The sequence below is a fragment of the Microcaecilia unicolor genome, chromosome 4 (assembly GCF_901765095.1).
Source record: "Microcaecilia unicolor chromosome 4, aMicUni1.1, whole genome shotgun sequence".
NCBI lineage: Eukaryota > Metazoa > Chordata > Amphibia > Gymnophiona > Siphonopidae > Microcaecilia > Microcaecilia unicolor.
Window position 1 is genome coordinate 340,657,547 of NC_044034.1, and position 22,760 is coordinate 340,680,306.

Genomic DNA, 22,760 nt, shown 5'->3' on the forward strand with positions numbered 1-22,760 from the left:
TCTGCGATAGGGGAGGCAAATTCCAGCTTGTAGCCATCTGCTACCAGCTCCAGGACCCACTGGTCTGAGGTGATGCAGGCCCACTGCTCAAGAAAACCAGACAAGCGGTCTCCTATGTCAACCTTACTCTTCAGAGCCAAGTAAACTCCATAACAAAGAAAATGTTCTACTCAATGTGGAAACTTAAATGCGTAAAACCATTCTTCCCGAGAGAAATATTTAGAAACCTAGTACAATCAATGGTTCTAAGCCATGCAGGTTACTGCAACGGAATCTATGCGGGATGTAAAGAACAACTCACAAAGAAACTACAGACTGCCCAAAACACAGCAGCTAGGCTGATAGTTGGTAAAACACGATTCGAAAATGCCAAACCCCTACGAGAAAAGCTGCACTGGCTCCCAATCAAAGAACGGATCATCTTCAAAAAACCGAAGGCTCTTTCACAGGGACTGTGGAGGGAGACCGACAAGCAGGCACCCTCTACCGCGGAAAAAGAAAGAACTGATCGGGGCTCTCGTGCAATGGGCGGGAAGATGGCCGCGCCCACGCACTCGAAGGCTCTAGCAAGCTTTTTGTTGCTAGGGAGATTTCCGCTCCTGGGGCTGCCATGGACGTCACCCAGTCGAGAACAAGCAGCCTGCTTGTCCTCGGAGAAATATTCCAATCTCCACAGTTCCTCAGAGGACAACTCCCAAGGAAGAGGGAACCAAATCTGACGCGGCCAGAAGGGAGCAATCAGAATCATGGTTCCGCAGTCTTGTTTGAGTTTTAGCAAAGTCTTCCCTACAAGACGTATGGGAGGATACGCATACAGGAGGCCCGTTCCTCAATGAAGGAGAAAGGCATCTGACGCTAGTCTGTCGTGGGCCTGAAGCCTGGAACAGAATCGAGGGACTTTGTGGTTGAGAAGCAAAAAGATCCACCGAGGGGGTGCCCCATGCTCAGAAGATCTTGCAGGCTACGCCCCCGTTCAGTGACCACTTGTGAGGTTGCATTATCGTGCTCAACCTGTCGGCCAGACTGTTTAAGCCTGCCAGATAAATGGCTTGGAGAAACATGCCGTGACGGTGTGTCCAAAGCCCATCTGGACGGCCTCCTGACACAGAGGACGTGATCCGGTGCCCCCCTGCTTGCTGGTATAATAACATCGCAACCTGATTGTCTGTCAGAATCAAAATGATTTGGTTGGACAGCCAGTCTCAAAGCCTTTAGAGCATTCCAGATTGCTCGCAATTCCAGGAGATTGATCTGAAGACCCTTTTCCTGAAAGGACCAAGCTCCATCCAGGAGGGATGCATCCATCGTCAGCACTTTTTGTGGCTGAAGAATTTGGAATGGACGTCCCAAGGTCAAATTGGATCGAATCGTCCACCACTGAAGGAAATTCCAAAAGTCGGTGGACATTTGGATCACATCCTCTAGATCCCCGTAGCCTGACACCACTGGCAAGCTAGGGTTCATTGAGCTGATCTCATGTGTAGACGTGCAATGGGAGTTACATGAACTGTGGAAGCCATGTGCCCCAGAAGTCTCAACATCTGCCGAGCCATGATCGGTTGAGACACTCGAGCTGTGGACACTAGGGACAGGAGGTTGTCCACCCTTGCCTCGGGAAGATAAGCTCGAGCTGTCTTTGAATTCAACAGAGCTCCAATGAATTCCAACTTTTGAACTGGGGTGAGATGGGACTTGGCGTAATTGATCACGAACCCCAGTAGCTCTAGCACCTGAATAGTCATTCGCATGGACTGTAGAGCGCCTGCCTCTGAGGTGCTCTTCACTAACCAATCGTTGAGATAAGGGAACACATGCACTCCCAGTCTGCGTAGCAACTACCACTAGGCACTTTGTAAACATTCTGGGCGCAGACACCAGACCAAAGGGCAGTACACAGTACTGAAAGTGCTGTGTTCCCAGCCGAAATCTAAGATACTTCCTGTGAGCTGGGAGTATCGAGATGTGTGTGTAAGCATCCTTTAAGTCCAGAGAGCATAGCCAATCGTTTTCTTGAATCATGGGAAGAAGGGTGTCCAGGGAAACCATCCTGAACTTTTCTCAGACTAAAAATTTGTTCAGGGCCCTCAGGTCTAGGATGAGACCCCCTCCTCCCCCCCCCCCCCCCCCGGTTTTCTTTTGCACAAGGAAGTACCTGGAATAGAATCCCAGCCCTTCTTCGCCTGGTGGAACAGGTTTGACCGCTTGGGCCTTTAGAAGAGCAGAGAGTTCCTCTGCAAGTACCTGTTTGTGCTGGGAACTGTAAGAATGAGCTCCCGTTGGGCAATTTGGAGGTTTGGATACCAGATTGAGGGTGTATCCTAATCGGACTATTTGAAGAATCCACCGGTCGGAGGTTATGAGAGGCCACCTTTGGTGAAAAAATATTAACCTCTCCCAATCAAATTGTCCAGAACGGACACGTTTACTGAGGCTATGCTGAACTGAAGCCAGTAAAAAGCCCATCTCTTGCTTTTGCTGGGGAGCCACAGTGGCCTTAGGTGCACGCTGTTGACGAGTACGAGCGTGCTGGGACTGAGCCTGGGCAGGCTGCTGAGAAGCAGGAGTGTACCTAAGCCTAGAACAGGAATAGGGAGCACTCCTCTTCACCCCCAAAAACTTCTTATATGAAAAGGTAGTAGCAGAAGACGCCCGGCGGGAGAGAGAATCCATAGCATCATTATGCTTCTTGATCTAGTCAACTAGATCCTCTACTTTCTCACCAAAAAGGTTATCCCCCCGGCAAGGAACATCCGCCATCCGCTGCTGGACAGAATGATCCAGGTCAGAGATACGCAGCCATGAGAGTCTACGTATCACTATACCTTGAGCAGCGATCCTGGATGCTCCATCAAAAGTGTCTATGTAACCCTGGCCAGGAAATTCTGACACGCCTTCTGCTGCCTGACCACCCGGCAAAAAGGCTCGGCCTGCTCCGGAGGGAGTGCGTCAACCAAGCTGGACAATTGCCTTATCGAGTTCCGCAAGTGGACGCTTGTGAAGAGCTGGTATGTCTGGATCCTGGCGGCGAGCATAGCGGCCTGATAAGTCTTCCTTCCCAAAGAATCCAAGGTCCTAGCTTCTCTGCCTGGGGGGCGCCGAGGCATAGTCTCTAGTACTCTTGGCTCTTTTGAGAGCGGAGTCCACCACCATGGAGTTGTAAAGTAGCTGAGATTTCATCAAACCAGGTTCACTGTGGATCTGATACTGGGATTCAGCTTTTTTGGGGATCACGGGATTAGACAGAGGGAACGACCAGTTTTGCATAAAGACTTCCCTCAGTACATTATGCAAAGGAGCCATTACAGCCTCTCTAGGTGGAGAAGGATCATCCAGGACCTCGAGCATCTTGGCCCTGAGCTCATCCTCAACCTCCATAGGGAAAGGAATAGCCGTAGCCATTTCCCAGACAAAGGAGGTGGAGATAGTCTCCTTTCTGGTGGTGGTGAAGGTTCAGAGGGAATCCCATAGGACTCATCAGAAGAAAAGTACCTGGGATCTTCCTCTTCCTCCCACGAACACTCCTCTTCAGTATCGGACTTCTCTGTGGGCAGTCCGAGACTGAGCCTGCCTCGACGTCGAGGAACGACATCCTCGATGGCGATGTCGAGAAGTCGACGCCCGTCTGGACTACGGTGAAGCTTCCTCCACCAACATCCAAGGGGAGTCGACCTGGGTGGTAGCTGACGCCGATGCCACAGGCGGCATGGTCGGGAACCTCACCACAGGCGAAGGGCCAGACACTGCTGCAGCCGACGGTTCGGAAGGCGCAAGCACCCTCGACACCGAAGCAGACTGACCCAGCAAACCTTCCAGAAGCTCTGGAAGCAGGGCCCTGATGCGCTCGTTGAGAGCTGCCGTCAGACAAGGCTGCGGGGTCGGTGAAGCAGCCACTGGCAGAATCTGTCGAGCCTCGGGAGCAGGTACCGGGCTGCCAGGAGACCGATGCATCGGCACCTCCTGTATAGAGGGGAAGCGATCCTCTCGGCGCCAACGTTTCTCGGGTGCAGATTGCCGCGACGCCTCAGAGCTCCCGGCACCATGTGTCGAAGGAGATCAATGACGGTGCTTCTTTGCCTTCGCTTGACGCCCATCGAGATTCCTCGGTACCGATGAGGATGTCGAATCCTCGTGCCTCCTCGGGGGCCGGGTACGATGCAGGTCAGTCCCGGGGGCCTGCATAACAGGAGGCCTCGAGGCAGGTGGAGACCCACTCGACGCCTCACTGCTCCCAGCACGGGTTGGGGTCTCTCAGCAGCCATTACCTCTGCTCCCAATGTCGACGATGACCTCGGTACCCATGTCAATGGCTACGTCGAAGGACCGGACCGACCCCCAAAAAGCTTTTCACGTTGGGCTTCTCAAGATGCTTATGTCCGTTTCTTCATACGAAGACACAGACTACAAGTGGCTGGGCTATGGTTGGGCCCAAGGCACTGAATACACCAGGCGTGGGTATCGGTACCTGAGATGGTCCAGTTGCACCGAGTACAACATTTGAAGCCGCTGGGTGTCTTCGATGACATGGAAGGAAAAACGGCTTCGGCGATATCAAACCACACGATTGTGCCAAAAAAGGGAAGGGCACAAAAAAGGGAGAAAACCCGATTGTGCGGCCTAAAGGCCGGCCGCGTCAAAAAGAAAGGAAACTTAAAATAGGGGGGAAAAAACTAAAAATAACTATGGGTAAAAAAAAACTTTTTTTAAAGAAACTGCTAAAAAGATAAAAGAAATAGTCAGACTCTGTTCCTGGGCCAAGATCAAGGAGCAAAGAAAAAATCCTGTCACCTCGTCGTGGACAAAAAAGAACTAAGAGGCACGCTCGCGCGATGGCCGGGAAGTCGTCTGTGCATGCGCGGTATGCTTGATTAATGCGCCAAAAGACACTGGGCAAAACTCTTTTCCATTTTGCTAGCAAAATTGCCATTTCCTGACAGGTTCTAAAACACATTTTCACACTAAATATTTGCAAAACATGCAAAAAAAACAAGTGTTCAATGATAAAGAAAACATTTAAAGGTATAATGTCAGTGCTATCAGTTGAAAAGCACAAATTACTTTTCAGAGTGTATTTTTTTTTTCATTTCTTACCTTAATAGCTTTGATGGCAGCTTTAGTAATTAGAATCATTTTTGCACGAGAAATAGGAGGCTTCATTTCCATAAGAGAGAAGAGCTAAGGACAGAAAATATTTAAAATTTCATTTATTAGACAACACAAAGTTGCAGCCTGCATTAAATGTCTTCGTAGTAATAAATATTTTTTTCAGTAATGCAACTTTTATTTGGATTTTTTTAGTAAATTTAGGGCCCTGTTTACCAAGGTGCACTAGCATTTTTAGCCCATGCACAAAATTAGCGCATGCTGTGTAGGCGCCCATAGGAATACTGTGGGCACCTACAGTTAGCATGCGCTAAAAGCACTAACGCACCTCTAGCGTGGCTTAGTAAACAGGGCCCTTAGTGCTATGGAGGGTATATACTAATAGCACTAGAAGCTTAAAGCATGTCCCATCCATATTACCCCTTCCTTCACATTTTAATCCAATAGCAAAACTGTTTTGTACACAAATCTCTGTTTAGAGGAACAGCTACAGCAGCTTTAATCAACCAAAACATGATACACACAATTTTACAAAACACTGTTCAGATTTGTTAAAAAAAAAAAAAAAAAGCAACAAAAAGGGCGGGAGTCGATAACCCATGCAAACAGACTAACTACTTCTCAACTAGCAAGGCAGCTGCCCAGCACCATCCTATTCCATGGATATAGCCTATAAAGGTATAACAGCCACTCTGTACTGTTCATCTCTACCTCCCTTCAGTCTTCTTCAGACCAATCCTACCATGTCACTTTTCACTTGATTAAGCCTATTCCCCACTAGACACTCTTAGAAGCCTAAAGGGGAAGTTTTACTAAGCCACGGTAGGGATACCAAATGGGTAGCGTACGTCAAATCGGCCCTACCGCCAGGATAAAGCAGGCGCCCTATAGTTCCAAAGTTAGCGCATGCAGTTTCCGCAGTAGAAAATAATTTTCTATTTTCTACTGCGGGGGGAGGGGGGGGGGGCGGCATTGCAGGCAGTAAACAGTAGTGTAGCCACATTGCCACACACTACCTGATTACCACATGAGAAGTGTGTGAGCCCTTACCACCATCTAAATAAGTGGCACTAAGGGTTCCGGCAGTAAATAGCCATGCAGTAATTTTAAAATTAGCGCGTGGCCATTTACTGCCCCATTTTTTTTTTATTAACCTTTATTAGAACCACACAATGAGAATGAACAATAACATCCATAAAAGAAAATATAACAAATCAGCACAGTAATTTTTCAAGTTTCATCCCCCCCCCCCCCCCCCCCCCCCACACACACACACACTGACCTCTTCCCACCATGCCATACGTGCATTGCAAAAACCAGACCACACGTTCTTCTTGGCAGTCTAAGCCGTAAATAGTAACAAACCAGAACCTTAGTATCCTCCTCCCTTCCCCAAAGTCACGGTGTGATAAATGATCCCACACTGGGAACCAAATTTGTTGAAGAGATTTCTAGGTAGAGAATGACATAGGGACGGGGACAAACTTTGTCCCCGTGTCATTTTCTACTTTGAAGCCTGCTAATGAATTGGACTGCTATTTATGTTTGAGTGATGCAGACAACAATATTTTGATTTTTTTTTTTTTTTTTAACAAGCAAACATGCTGGTCACAACTAGCAAAATTTGCATGGGGGAATCCTGTACATCCTGCTACCAGCACATCTTCTATTGCAGGAAGGACTGTGGAAGACAGCTAGACTGAATCCTGAGATTGTTGATGACTTAGTCATCCACAGATTAAAAAATCACAACAGTGCTTTATAAGGCATATTTCTCCCCTCTAGGGGATACAGAACAGGTTGTATTTTGTACCAATGGACATTTTAACAGGGTGGATTAGGATTCCTTGGGGTACTAGAAATCAGCTGTTGTTGGGGTTAGAAGGGTACAGGGTGGTGGTGGGGAAGGAGGGTTATTATAGCTGCTCGTTATTATTGTTTTCTATTTGTAATTATACACAACAGTTGCACAGCATATTGTTCCTTTTTATACTTTAATATAAAGATTTAAATATAAAATCATAAGGGTTTGAGGCTTCTGCAGATGAGGACAGAGCCCACGGGGCGGGGGCAGAGACCAGGCCTGCAGGGATGGGGTGGGAACGGGGACAAACTTTGTCCCTGTATCATTCTCTACTTCCAGGCTCTAGGTGACCGCTGACTTAAATCCAATCTCTCCATCTTCATTAAATTGAAAAGTTCATTCCTCCAAGCAGTAACCAATGGGGTTGCAGCCTGTCTCCAAACACATCAAGATAGTCTTTCTGGCTTAAAAAAAAGCCTTATGCAGAAGAAGAATAGGCCCCAATCTCGGACCCAAGGAAACAAAGTTCAAAAACTGAATGTCCGCCCAGAGAAGAAGGCGTCTTACCCATTATTGCTGAAAGGTAGGTCTGCACCCGCGCCCAAAAAGGTCTTATTGAGATGCAGGTCCACAACATATGCACTAATGTAGCCGGCTCAGTTCTACAACGCGGGCATTCTGCTGTTGCCGCAATTCAAGCCAAAAAGACCAAAACAGAGCAAAAACTTATATTGTTGTTCTTGAAAAGCTGATGAGCATGTAAGTCGCTTCAAGTGCTTCATGAGCAACCGCAGCTGATCACCTGTAACTCATTCTTCCGTCAAAAAAAAAAGTCTTATTCCAAAGATCGGCCAAAAGCCACACTGAGCCTGCAAATAGGTGGGAAAGGGAAAATTAGGTTCTTACCTTGGTAATTTTCTTTCCTTTAGTCATAGCAGATGAAGCCATTACGTATGGGTTGTGTCCATCAACCAGCAGGGGGAGATAGAGAGCACTCAAATTTCATAGTGCCACATGGTCAGATAGCTCCACTGCCTCTTCAGTATTTGAAGCTTCCAAAGCAGTATAACAAACCACAATGGGAATAAATGAACTTTCCTCACAGCGAACGATGGCCCCATAACAAGGGCATGAACTCAAAAGGAGGGAATACACACATCCTCCTGGAGGGAATAAACTAGTCGTCCTCTTTGTATTTATGGAGGGAATACACACATCCTCCTGGAGGGAATGAACTCAACCTCCTACACATGAACTGGAGGGAATGAACTCATCCTCCTATAAGTGAACAAGAATCCCGAAGACTGTTTTCCAACTTTCTCCCAAGGAAGGATTAGAACTTCAGAAAACAAGAACAGAACCTGAAACAGATTCACATCATACAGGGAGGGCTCATGGCTTCATCTGCTATGACTAAAGGAAAGAAAATTATCAAGGTAAGAACCTAATTTTCCCTTCCTTGTCATCAAGCAGATGAAGCCATTACGTATGGGATGTATCAAAGCAATCCCTATATAGCGTGGGAACAAGTCACACCACGCGCTAGCACTTGTGCTCCAAAACGCGCATCCCTCCTAGCAGCCACATCCAGCCTGTAATGATAGGCAAATGAGAGCTTCGAAGCCCATGTTGCTGCACTGCAAATCTCATGAAGAGAGAGTGCTCCAGTTTCAGTCCAAGAGTAAGAAATCGCTCTTGTAGAATGTGCCTTAAAGGCTACAGGCGGAGGCCGGCCGGCAAGCAGATACGCTGAAAAGATAGCTTCTTTGAGCCAGCGGGCAATAGTGGCTTTAGATGCTGGAGACCCTCTGCGAGAACCTGATAGTAAAACAAACAAATGATCAGAGGTCCTGAAAGAATTAGTAACTCGCAGATACTGCAACAGAGTCCTGCGCACATCCAACAGGTGCAACTGCCCAAAGGATTCTGGAAACTCCTCCTTAACAAAAGAGGGTAGAAAAATAGGCTGGTTTAGGTGAAACGCTGAAACCACCTTAGGCATGAAGGAAGGCACGGTACAAACCGTGACTCCGGACTCTGAAAATTGCAGAAAAGGGTCTCTACAGGACAGCGCCTGGAGTTCGGACACCCGTCTTGCCGAAGTAATGGCCATAAGAAAAGCAGCCTTTTCTGTCAAATCTTTCTCTGAAGCTCGCCGTAGCGGCTCAAAAGGAGAACCCTGCAGAGCCTTCAAAACTAGCCCCAGGTTCCAAGCTGGACAAGGTGCCCGCACGGGAGGACGGAGCCGAAGCACCCCTCTAAGAAACCGTGCCACATCTGGATGAGCAGCTAAAGTCACGCCTGCAACCTTACCATGAAGGGAGGCCAATGCTGCCACTTGCACCCGCAGACAATTAAAGGCCAATCCTTTTTGTACACCATCCTGCAAAAAGTCCAGAATCGGCGAGACAGGAGCCCGCATGGGTGTGATCGCTTTTGAAATACACCAAGCCTTAAACTGGCGCCAGATCCTGGCATAAGCCACAAAAGTGGACCGCTTGCGGGCCTGCAGGAGACTGGAAATAACATTATTGGAATAGCCTTTGCCTCTCAATTGCGCCCTCTCAATAGCCATACTGTAAGATGGCCACCGGTCCCTGCGACAACAGGTTCGGTACCAGAGGTAAAGGAAGGGGAGCCTCCACTAGCATCTGTCGGAGGTCCGCATACCAAGGCCCCTGGACCAATCCGGGGCGATGAGAACCAAATCTCCTGGGTGAAGCCGAATCCGCAGGAGCACACGCCCTATCAAAGCATGGAAGGAACACATACCAGAGGCCCAGAGGCCAGGGTTGAGCCAAGGCATCCAACCTGGCTGAGCGAGGATCTCTCTGTCTGCTGAAAAGCACGGGACTTTGGCATTTGAGCTTGTCGCCATAAGATCCATTACAGGCTTGCCCCATTTGGCACATATCTGCAGGAATACTTCGTCTGCCAGTTCCCATTCTGCTGGATCGATTTGATGCCTGCTTAGATAATCGGCTTGCACGTTGCTCTGACCTGCAATGTGAGCTGCCGACAGAAACTGTAGATGCAGCTCGGCCCAGTGGCAAATCTGTTCAGCCTGCGCGGCCAGCGCTCTGCACTGAGTGCCGCCTTGTCGGTTTATGTAGGCCACTGCTGTCGTGTTGTCCAACATCAATCTGACAGCCAATCCTTCCAGGGTCACTTGAAAGGCCAGAAGCGCCTGAAACACCGCTTTCAACTCTAGGCAATTGATGGACCACTCCGACTCGTCGGGTGTCCCAAGACCTTGGGCATGCTTCCCCTTGCAATATGCGCCCCAGCCCTTCAGGCTGGCATCTGTCACCACTAGGCACCAATCGGGGAGCGCCAGCGGCATTCCTCGCCGCAGCATGCTGTCTGAGAGCCACCACTCCATGTTGAGTCGGGCCGCAGGGAGCCAAAAGAGTCTGCATTGATAATCCTGAGATACTGGAGACCATCGTTGAAGCAGGGAATACTGCAGAGGTCTCAGGTGCGCTCTCGCCCAGGGCACCAAATCCAAGGTGGCCGTCATCGATCCCAACAGCTGGACAATGTCCCAAGCTCGCGGGCGGGGCATCCTCAGGAGCAGACGGACCTGATTCTGAAGCTTGCACCGCCTTTGCTCAGGTAAGAATACATATCCCGAGTCTGTGTCGAACCGTGCCCCCAAATATTCTAGAGATTGTGAGGGGGTCAGGTGACTTTTGCTTACATTGATGACCCAGCCCAGAGATTGCAGTACTGAGACCACTCTGGCTGTAGCTTGATGGCTCTCTGTTGCGGAGTCCGCCCTGATGAGCCAGTCGTCTAGGTATGGGTGAACCAGGATACCTTCTCGCCTGAGAAAAGCAGCTACTACCATCATTACCTTGGAAAAGGTTCGGGGAGCTGTGGCGAGGCCCGAAACTGGAAATGTTTTCCCATCACCGCAAACCGCAGAAACTTCTGGTGCGGGGGCCAAATTGGAATGTGCAAGTAAGCTTCTTTCAGGTCCAGAGACGTGAGAAACTCTCCTGGCTGTACCGCCGCACTGACGGAGCGCAGGGTTTCCATGTGAAAATGCCGCACTCTTAGGGACTTGTTTAATTCTTTGAAGTCCAGAATAGGGCGAAAAGACCCACCTTTTCGTGGCACCACAAAGTAAATGGAGTAGCGGCCACAGCCGAAATCAGCGGGAGGCAGCGGGGGAAACCGCCCCAATGTGAATCAAGCCTTGTAAGGTCTCCTCTACTGCCACCCGTTTGGCGGCAGAACCGCATCAGGACTCCACAAACACATCTCTTATCGGGGCATCAAATTCTATTCTGTATCCTTCTCTGATCAGGTCCAAGACCCACTGATCTGAGGTAATCTTGGCCCACTCCTCGAAAAAGAGGGAAAGACGTCCTCCTATAACAGGAATCGAGGAGGGGGCCGGCACACCCTCATTGAGAGGGTCGCCCTTGAACTCCAGGTCTTGAGCCTGCTGCTGCGGAACGTTTGTCCGAGCAAAACGAGTTCCTCTGCTGAAAACCAGCCACGAGAAGTGGACCCAGCAGAATGCCCCGGGCGGTACCTTCTAGCTTCACGGAAGCGAGGTTTAAAAGAGAAGTGAACCGCCTGACCCTTGGAGGGAGGCCGCGGCCTATCCTCGGGTGAGCGCTGGGGTTTAGCATCTCCCAGGCCTTTCACAATTTTCTCCAACTCCTCACCCAACAGGAGAAGGCCTTGAAAGGGCAACTTCATCAACCTTTGCCTAGAGGCCATGTCCGCCGCCCAATGCAGTAGCCACAGAAGACGGCGAGCCGCCACTGCTACAGCCACCTGTTTAGCCGAAGCTCTGACAATATCATAAAGGGTGTCAGCCAAAAAGGACTAGGCCAACTCCATCACCGGGCTGTTCCACTGCCTTTTGCAACCATGCCAGGCAGGCTCCAGCAGCATAACAACTGCATGCAGACGCCCGAATAGTAAGACCAGCAATTTCAAAGGACCATTTAAGTGCTGATTCCAGTCTACGGTCTTGCATGTCCTGCAGGGCTACACCTCCTTCAACCGGGAGGGTAGTTCTCTTTGTCACAACTGTGACTAGGGCATCCACCTTAGCATTGCAAAGCGAGCCAAATGCTCCTCACTCAGAGGGCATAATTGCCCCATAGCCCTGGAAACTTTCAAAGGTCCTTCGGGGTCAGCCCATTGAGCTGAAATAAGCTCTTGGATGGAGTCATGCAAAGGAAGGTAAAATTATGTATCATACCTGATAATTTTCTTTCCATTAATCAGCTGATCAATCCATAGACTGGTGGGTTGTGTCCATCTACCAGCAGGTGGAGATAGAGAGCAATCCTTTTGCCTCCCTATATGTGGTCATGTGCTGCCGGAAACTCCTCAGTATGTCGCTATCAAAGCTCCATCCGCAGGACTCAGCACTTAGAGAATTACACCCACAAAGGGACACTCTGCCCAGCTCACCACCGCCGAAACGGGGGAGGGGAATTAACCCAGCTCATCCCCACACATGGGGGAGGGGAATCCGTCCAGCTCATCCCCGCGGAGCGGGGGAGGGACACCACCCCGCCGATGCCGGGGGATCTGGCTTATCCTGCAACCGCAACCGCGGGAGGAGCTGACTGACCCTAACACTGCCGAAGCGGGAGGGGTACCAAGCTGCCCTACAGCCGCACGAAGCGGGAGGGAGCGCCGGCAGAATTTAGGTCTCAATCCAGCCCCGTAAAACGGAGGGGAGAGGAATGCAGCAGCTCACTGTAACACAAAATCGTCAACTCCTGAAGAATCCAATTGAAAAAACTTGAACACGAAGTCCTCCTTAACAGGAACTGAAGACTAAACTTGAACCTGAAATGCAACCAGAATAAAAACAGTACAGATATCTGGGAGGGGCTATGGATTGATCAGCTATGATTAATGGAAAGAAAATTATCAGGTATGATACATAATTTTACCTTCCATATCATCATGCTGATCAATCCATAGACTGGTGGGATGTACCGAAGCAGTACTCACCCAGGGTGGGACATAGAAATCCCTGACCGCAACACTGAAGCTCCAAACCGGGCCTCCGCCCGAGCAGCCACAGTCAAGCGGTAATGTCTGGAGAAGGTATGAGCCGATGCCCAAGTTGCCGCCTTACAAATCTCTTCCAAGGAGACGGACCCGGCCTCTGCCATCGAGGCCGCCTGAGCTCTAGTGGAGTGAGCCTTCAACCGGATAGGCGGCACCTTCCCCGCGGCCACATAAGCCGCTGCAATGGCTTCCTTGACCCATCTTGCCACTGTAGGCTTAGCAGCCTGCAGACCCTTACGAGGACCTGCAAACAGAACAGATGATCCGACTTCCGGAAATCATTGGTCACTTCCAAGTATCTGATGATGACTCGTCTCACATCTAGATATTTGAGAGCAGAGTACTCCTCTGGGTAGTCCTCCCTACGAAAGGATGGGAGACAGAGCTGCTGATTCACATGGAAGTGAGAAACAATCTTGGGCAGGAAGGAAGGCACTGTGCGAATAGACACTCCTGCCTCAATGAACTGCAGAAAGGGCTCTCGACATGATAGCGCCCGGAGCTCGGAAACTCTTCTGGCTGAAGTGATAGCCACCAAAAAGACTGCTTTCAACGTCAGGTCTTTCAGAGATGCCCTCGACAAGGGTTCAAAGGCGGCTTCTGCAAGGCTCTTAGCACCAGATTGAGATTCCACTGAGTGCAGAGGAGGGCGCAGGTGATTAACTCCCTTGAGAAAGCGCACCACATCTGGTTGCGAAGCCAGGGAAGCACCCTTCAGGCGGCCCCTGAAGCAAGCCAGAGCCGCTACCTGGACTTTAAGGGAACTGAGCAACTGGCCTGTCTCCAGACCTTCTTGCAGGAACGCCAACACTGAAGAAATTGGAGCAGTGAAGGGAGAAAGTGAGCCTGCCTCACACCACGATGCAAAGGTACGCCAAACCCTGGAAGCAGTAGAAGTAGAGCACTTCCTCGCAATCAGCATAGTGGCGATGACCTTGTCTGAGAAGCCCTTCTTCCTCAGACGCTGCCGCTCAATAGCCAGGCCGTAAGACCAAAGGGGGAGGGAGCCTCCATCACCACGGGACCCTGATGCAACAGGCCCTGCTCCGCTGTCAGCCGCAGAGGGCCGTCCACTGACAGCCTGATCAAGTCCGCATACCAGGCACGTCTGGGCCAGTCCGGACCCACCAGGATTATCCGGCCCGGATGCTTTGCCACCCGGTCTAACACCCTGCCCAACATGTGCCAGGGCGGGAACACAGAGAAGCTCCTGTGTCGGCCACTGTTGGAGAAGAGCATCTACTCCCAGAGATCGAGGGTCCCGTCCTCTGCTGAAAAAGCGCGGCACTTGGCAATTGGCTGATGACGCCATCAGATCTAGGCTCGGCTGGCCCCATCGCTTCGTGATGTCCAAGAATGCCTGAGCCGATAGTTGCCACTCTCCGGGATCCAAGGTATGGCGACTGAGAAAGTCCGCCTTGACATTCATGACTCCGGCAATGTGGGCCTCCGACAGCTCTTCCAGGTTCGCTTCCGCCCACTGGCATAGATTCATGGCCTCCTTGGCTAGAGGAGCGCTCTTGGTACCTCCCTGGCGATTGACATAGGCCACAGCCGTGGCATTGTCCGACAGGACCCATACTGGTTTCAACGCCAGTACCGGGAGAAACTCCAAAAGCACCAACCGAATGGCTCTGAGTTCCAGGAGGTTGATAGACCACTTTGCCTCTGCAGGAGACCAGAGCCCCTGCACTGTCCTTCCCAAGCAGTGGGCTCCCCAGCCCATCAAAGAGGCGTCCGTCGTGATGACAACCCACTCCGGGGTCAAAAGAGGCATCCCTGCGGACAACTTGTCTGTCCTCAGCCACCAGCTCAGCACCTTGCGCACCGCTAGGTCCAAGGGAAGGCGCACAGCGTAAACCTCTGACACTGGAGTCCAGCGCTGCAGCAGAGAGAGTTGTAATGGTCTCATATGAGCCCTGGCCCAGGGCACTACTTCCATCATGGCCGTCATAGAGCCCAACAGCTGCACATAGTCCCAAGCCCGAAGAGGAGAGGCTACTAGAAACTGGTCCACCTGAGCCTGAAGCTTGACAATCCGATTGTCCGGCAGGAACACTCTGCCCACTTGGGTGTCGAAACGAACTCCCAGATATTCCAGGGACTGAGTCGGGCGCAGCTGGCTTTTCTCTCAGTTGATGATCCACCCCAGGGAGCTCAAAAGAGCAATCACCCGGTCTACAGCTCTTCCGCACTCTGCATAAGAGGGGGCTCGGATCAACCAGTCGTCCAGAAAAGGATGGACTTGTACTCCTTCCTTTCGTAGGAAGGCCGCGATGACCACCATTACTTTGGAGAAGGTCCGCGGAGCAGTAGCCAACCCGAACGGGAGGGCTCTGAACTGGAAGTGTCGGCCCAGGACTGCAAAACGCAGAAAGCGTTGATGAGGAGGCCAGATGGGAATATGCAAGTAAGCTTCCTTGATGTCCAAGGATGCCAGGAACTCCCCTGCCTTCACTGCCGCTATAACAGAGCGGAGAGTCTCCATTCGGAAGTGCCGAACTTTCAAGGCCCGATTGACCCCTTTGAGGTCGAGGATAGGCCGTACAGAACCTCCTTTCTTTGGTACCACAAAGTAAATGGAGTAACGTCCCTTGCCAAGCTGATCTTCTGGCACCGGAACGACTGCACCCAGGCGGATCAGATTGTCCAAAGTCTGCTGCACTGCCACAGCTTTGACCGGAGACTTGCAGGGAGAGTGCACAAACCCGTCTCTTAAGGGTCGGCAGAACTCTAGCTTGTAGCCGTCTCTGATGACTTCCAGCACCCAAGCGTCTGAAGTTACCCTGGTCCACTCGCCCAGAAACGAGGACAGGCGTCCTCCAATCTGCACTGGGCCATGGACCAGGGCCCCGTCATTGGGTACGAGACCCTGGGGGAGGACCGGAGGACGCACCTCCGGGACGGCGTTCTCTGCGAAAGGAATGCTGCTTGGGGGAGAAGTTCCTCTTGAAAGAAGAGAGAGCAGAGGAGCCCGACTTGCCCGGGCGATACCGATGGGCTTCCTGAAACCGTCCTTTGGAGGAACCGGGGCGAGCACCACTGGCCCGAGCCCTGACCTCTGGTAACCTTCTGCCCTTAGACGTGCCGAGATCGGTCACAATTTTGTCCAGCTCAACCCCAAAGAGCAGCTTGCCTTTAAAAGGCAACTTAGCCAGGCGAGACTTAGAGGCGTGGTCCGCAGACCAATGCTTCAGCCAAAGCCGCGCAGAGACTGTCTGAGCCATACCTTTAGCTGAGGCTCTCAAGACATCATACAGCAAGTCTGCCAAATAAGCCAAGCCCGATTCCAGGGCCGGCCAATCAGCCCTCAAGGAAGGATCCGAGGGGGAAGCCCGCTGCACAATCGTCAGGCACGCCCTGGCCACATAGGAGCCGCAAACTGAGGCCTGCAAACTTAAAGCAGCCGCCTCGAAGGACGACCTTAAGGCCGCCTCCAATCTTCTGTCTTGGGCGTCCTTTAGGGCCGTGCCACCTTCCACCGGCAACGCCGTTTTCTTAGTCACCGCAGTGATTAAAGAATCCACGGTAGGCCAAAGAAAGGCCTCCCGTTCACCTTCAGGCAGAGGATAGAGGCGGGACATAGCCCTAGCCACTTTGAGGCTCGCTTCTGGGACATCCCATTGAGCCGAAATCAAGGTGTGCATGGCCTCATGCACGTGGAAGGTTCTAGGCGGGCACTTCGTCCCCAGCATAATGGCGGAGCCAACAGAGGCTGAGGGAGAGACGTCCTCCGGAGAGGAAATCTTCAAAATGCTCATGACCTGCACTAACAGGTTGGGCAAATCCTCTGAGCGAAAGAGCCACGCTGCAGAGGGGTCATCCGCTCCATCCGAGCGGGAATCCGTCTCTTCCAAGGAATCCCCAAAGGACCGTTGGGAGAACTCAGATACGCTGCCCTCATCTACATCAGAGGAGACAGAGTCCTCTAGGGCCTGGAAATCCACCCAAGGGCGTTTGCTTCCGGAGGCCTCAACCCCTTTATCAGACAGGAGGGCAGGGGCAGCGTTTTGCATAAGAAAAGCCTGATGCAGCAGCAAAATGAACTCAGGGGAGAATCTCTCCGAACTGTGCACTTCTGCAGCTTGGGCCACGGCCCTAGCCGCACCCTCAACTAGCGCTCGCAAGAGCGGGGGAGAAACGTGCTGCGCATCCAAAATGGCGTCTGGCGCGAAACTCCGAGAAGGAGCCGCGCGGGAAGAACGGCGCTTAACTTTTGCCGCTTTCTTACCGTCGCCCGAATCAAGGACGACCATAGTATTAACGTCTCCCAGCTCGAGGGCAGCCCAAGAAGAAGCCATCCGAGAATCGTGGCCGGCCAACATGGAGTGGGCGAGCAGCGGGGGATGGGCGCTTATGGCGGGAAAAACCACCGCATCGGAGGAAGAACCGGGACACTGACTGGACTCCATACTGATGCTCAACAAAGGCGATTCAGGCTTTGAAACCCCCGCTAGACGCACACACGCGGTCCGGGGAGCGAATCCTCGCGCCCTCGCCCTCCGACGCCATAAGCCACATGGAGACCGAATGGGGAATCCCCTGCCCGCTATAAAAAGGTTAAATTACCTGCTCCGAGCTGTAACGAACTGGTGTCCCAGTGAGCAGCTGCAATAAACGATATAAACGTTGAAATAAACGCCCTTAAAGGACGTCCAAATTTTTTTTTTTAAACGGAGCCAGCGGGAGGAGGGAGAAAAGGAGGGACCTGGCACCACCAGGTTTGCACTTGCTCAAGAAGAGCCCTCAACCCCAGGTACTCAACAAAACCTAAAGATTAGAAAAAAGGGAAAAAAGACTAAACGTCAGCCGGCGTGGCTAAACAGTAAGATAAAGGAAATCATTAGAGCCAAAAAACAATCGAGTGTAATACCGGAAGACTGGAGGGTAGCCAATGTTACTCCGATTTTTAAGAAAGGTTCCAGAGGAGATCCGGGAAATTATAGACCGGTGAGTCTGACGTCGGTGCCGGGCAAGATGGTGGAGGCTATTATTAAGAATAAAATTGCAGAGCATATACAAAAACATGGACTGATGAGACAAAGTCAGCACGGATTTAGTGAAGGGAAGTCTTGCCTCACCAATCTAATGCATTTTTTTGAGGGGGTAAGCAAACATGTGGACAATGGGGAGCCGGTTGATATTGTATATCTGGATTTTCAGAAGGCGTTTGACAAAGTGCCGCACGAAAGACTCCTGAAGAAATTGCAGAGTCATGGAATCGGAGGTAGGGTATTATTATGGATTAAGAACTGGTTGAAAGATAGGAAGCAGAGAGTAGGATTGCGTGGCCAGTATTCTCAGTGGAGGAGGGTAGTTAGTGGGGTCCCGCAGGGGTCTGTGCTGGGTCCGTTGCTTTTTAATGTATTTATAAATGACCTAGAGATGGGAATAACTAGTGAGGTAATTAAATTCGCTGATGACACAAAATTATTCAGGGTCGTCAAGTCGCAGGAGGAATGTGAACGATTACAGGAGGACCTTGCGAGACTGGGAGAATGGGCGTGCAAGTGGCAGATGAAGTTCAATGTTGACAAGTGCAAAGTGATGCATGTGGGTAAGAGGAACCCGAATTATAGCTACGTCTTGCAAGGTTCCGCGTTAGGAGTTACGGATCAAGAAAGGGATCTGGGTGTCGTCGTCGATGATACGCTGAAACCTTCTGCTCAGTGTGCTGCTGCGGCTAGGAAAGCGAATAGAATGTTGGGTGTTATTAGGAAGGGTATGGAGTCCAGGTGTGCGGATGTTATAATGCCGTTGTATCGCTCCATGGTGCGACCGCACCTGGAGTATTGTGTTCAGTACTGGTCTCCGTATCTCAAAAAAGATATAGTAGAATTGGAAAAGGTACAGCGAAGGGCGACGAAAATGATAGTGGGGATGGGACGACTTTCCTATGAAGAGAGGCTGAGAAGGCTAGGGCTTTTCAGCTTGGAGAAGAGACGGCTGAGGGGAGATATGATAGAAGTGTATAAAATAATGAGTGGAATGGATCGGGTGGATGTGAAGCGACTGTTCACGCTATCCAAAAATACTAGGACTAGAGGGCATGAGTTGAAGCTACAGTGTGGTAAATTTAAAACGAATCGGAGAAAATTTTTCTTCACCCAACGTGTAATTAGACTCTGGAATTCATTGCCGGAGAACGTGGTACGGGCGGTTAGCTTGACGGAGTTTAAAAAGGGGTTAGATAGATTCCTAAAGGACAAGTCCATAGACCGCTATTAAATGGACTTGGAAAAATTCCGCATTTTTAGGTATAACTTGTCTGGAATGTTTTTACGTTTGGGGAGCGTGCCAGGTGCCCTTGACCTGGATTGGCCACTGTCGGTGACAGGATGCTGGGCTAGATGGACCTTTGGTCTTTCCCAGTATGGCACTACTTATGTACTTATGTACTTATGTACTTATTAGGCTTGGAGACCTAGCCAGAGCTGCTGCTGTGTGTGACCACCACCTGCTGAGATAGAGAACATACTGAGGAGTTTCCAGCAGCACATGACCACATATAGGGAGGCAAAAGGATTGCTCTCTATCTCCACCTGCTGGTAGATGGACACAACCCACCAGTCTATGGATTGATCAGCGTGATGATATGGAAAGGCTCGAGCAGGCTTTTTGGTACTTGCCATCCTCGGATTTCCATAGGAGGCCACGCCACTCCCAGGATCTTCAATAGAGAGGACCTGTAAGACAATCTGAAATAAGCGCTGGCAGCTCCTCGCGGTGGAAAATCCTCACCGCGGACGGATCATCTGGATCCAGTGGCCCTTCTGCACCTTCCTCTGGTTCCTCTGGCCACGAGGGCCTGCCAGACCCCTCAGAGTCACCACAGCCCGACCACGGGGGGGGGGGGGGAAGGGGGGTGCGCCACTCTCTGAAAGGGAATTTACCCTTCTGCGCTTCTCTTGCGGCCAGCTATCAGGGAAAAACGCTTCAGAGGGCAATCTCAGGCCTGCAACCACCGGAGGGGCAGTAAGGGGGGCCGTAGAAAACCCCTGTGGCTGAGCTTTTAAGCATATATGCATTATGAAGCAATAATACAAAGTCAGGGGAGAAAAACTCGCCCTGGGCACCCGGTTCCAGTCCGGGGCTAGTAGCTCTTTGGCCAGCCTCAATTCAAGGGCCCCTCCGGTCTCCAGACCCTCCACCTCAGCGGGGATTGCGCCATGTGGTGCTTTCAAAATGGCACCCGCTGCCAGCTCCACCGAGCGGGACAATCATTGCTCGCCATGCTCGGGCTGGATCTTACGCCTGAACAGCACGTTTTACAGAGCCCCGCTGCTGATCTGCGCTTGCCACACTTGGAACAGCGCTTAACACTCTCTGCAGCCATCGCCAAAAAACGGCAGAAAATTCAAAATGGCGGCTTCGCGCCAAAAACGTCCCGACCGCGGGCCCTCCCCGGAGGAGTCAGAAAACACTCTTACCTCACTGGACCGAGTATACAAGCTCCGGTCACGCTGTAGAAACTGAAGAAAACCTCTTGCTTTTTTTTTTTTTTAACGCTGTGAGGAAAGTAGAGAAAACAGCAAAAGAGGCAATCAAATCAACTCCGGAGGTACAGAACAGTGGGAAAGGCAGGGAAAGGCGAACCAATGTGCCTGCATCCACCAATATAGAGTGGGAAAGAGCAGGGAAAAGTGAAACTAATGTGCTCACATCCACTGGGGGGATGGGTAAGGCAGGGAAAGGGATAACCTATGTGCCTTTAAAGTGAAGCTGCTATAGCCTCTAACACCCCGGCTAACAACTGGCAAGCCAGGAGCCACCCCCAGGCAGATTTTTTAAGGAGCTTGATCAAGCTGCAACCACCCTGCTTGGGGAGATAGAGAATACTGAAGAGGCAGTGGAGCTAGCTGACCATGTGGCACTGTGAAATTTGAGTGCTCTCTATCTCCCCCTGATGGTTGATGGACACAACCCATACGTAATGGCTTCATCTGCTTGATGACAAGGAACAGCCTTTTCCATCTCCTCCCCTGCCAATTCCCTCCAGCCCACAGGAAGAGAGCAGCTGAAGGATGAACCACGCAAGGCCAGATGCAAGATTTTTTTCCAGCACTGCCTTCTCTTCTATTGTAGCTAAAATTGTACAGTGCATCACAAAGGTCTTCACACCATTACATAATTTTAATATTCTTCTGTTTCAAAACTAAAATTAGTAAATAAGTTGTAAAAGACAAAAAAAAAAAAAAAAACATAAAATAGAGCATGCACTGTTCATTTTTCCTGCTTTTTACCTTGTTCTGATTTTTCATTTCTTTTCCTTCTTTCCAGCTAGGTCACCTGTTGCTGTGTCTTGTTTAGAACTTGGGGGTGGGGGGGGGGGGGGGGTCCTTAGGTTACATTTGCTATAACTTTTGTGTGGATACTTGTACCTCACTGGAACCGATACAAGTTACACACTGAAAAAAACTAATTTTTACTATTGGATTATAAAAGTCGCTTGTCGACCATCTTTTGGTGGGTCAAATAAAATATCCATTGTTTCCTGCTAATAAAATATTGGGAGTTCATGTCAATCAGTCTTTATTTTTTAGATGTTAACATTTATGCCCTAATAAAAAGTTTTTTTCATGAGGAATCTTAGAATTAAAATGTTTTTAAGCTGTTCAATTTAGACCTCATTTACAAGCATTAGAGTTATCCAAATTGGAATATTGTGATCTTTTATTGCTAGGAACTTCTAAACAAACCAATGCGAAAGTTGCAGTCAATTCAGAACACAGCAATAAGATTAATTTTTTTCTTTACAGAAATCTGACCAAATTTCTAAATGCTATGAAGAACTTCACTAGTTGCCTATTGAGGTCAGGATTCTGTTTTAATTTTCTTGTGAGTTATTTAAGATTTTGAATGATAGCCTAGAATACCTCCTGGCCCACCTAAAATTCATTACTTCTGTTCATTGTGAAAAAAAAAGTCTTTTTTAATGACTGTTGGCTTTTCAGGCTCCCAAAGTATAGACAATGTTATTGTTAGGTTTGGATAACACAAATAACTATTCTCTTTTAAGGAATAACCTCAAGACCGTACTTTTTTAAAAGATTTGTTCGATTTGTTAACATTTGATGACTAAGAGTAATTTTTAAACATTTGCTTAACGTTTGATGATTTACTATGTGATCCCATGCAAGTTTATGTAATGCCCAAGGGCTGAGCCTTAGTCTCTTGACTTTGTAAACCACTAGAACTTGTGATTTTAGCGGAATAGAAGTGTGATGTAATAAGTAGTTAGATGAAGGGGGGGGGTTCTGCAGCAGCAGCAGCAAAAGGAAATCTGAGGTGCTAAGGTTCAATTTTTAGGTATTATAGCAATCTGGAACCTGGGGTTTTCAAGCCCTCCTATCGTGAAAATCTGCATGCACTGTTGATCTAGATTATGCATTGTAGACATCCTGAAAACCAGATTGGCTAAGAGACACCCCAGGACCATATTGAGAAACAGTTTCTGCAAGAAACAGCAGGGCTGATTTGCCCTGCTGTTCCTTGCAGACTGTCTCCCAAGAGCCTTTCACACCTTAAAAGACAAAAACTATCTTCTGCTGAAAATGTATTTTTACAAAAGGAAACTTGAGGGATACTATCTGCATCCAAGTTTGTCCTTATATTCACACTAGTAAAAAAAAGGCCCGTTTCTGGAGCAAATGAAACGGGCGCTAGCAAGGTTTTCCTCCCCAACCACCCCTCCCTACCCACCTCCTCGTTGTTGTGAAGGCACTGATGCCATTGCTCCACACCTCGTCAACACACGCCACCTTCATCTCCTGAGTCCTTGTTCGTTGTGAAGCCACTGACGCCA

The 22,760-nt window shown here is 49.9% G+C and overlaps 1 protein-coding gene across 5 annotated transcripts in view; it reads right to left on the reverse strand.

The window, feature by feature from the left end:
- SCAF4 (SR-related CTD associated factor 4) overlaps positions 1-22,760 on the reverse strand; it is a 314,126-nt gene that overhangs the window by 284,109 nt on the left and 7,257 nt on the right. For 4 of the 5 annotated variants that reach the window (XM_030202137.1, XM_030202136.1, XM_030202135.1 and 1 more), the window contains exon 2: positions 5,089-5,172. In XM_030202137.1, the coding sequence (XP_030057997.1) occupies positions 5,089-5,172 (84 nt within the window). Of the gene's footprint in view, positions 1-5,088; positions 5,173-7,471; positions 7,678-22,760 lie in introns of those variants that run through there. The other variant, XM_030202138.1, reaches the window with a different exon arrangement.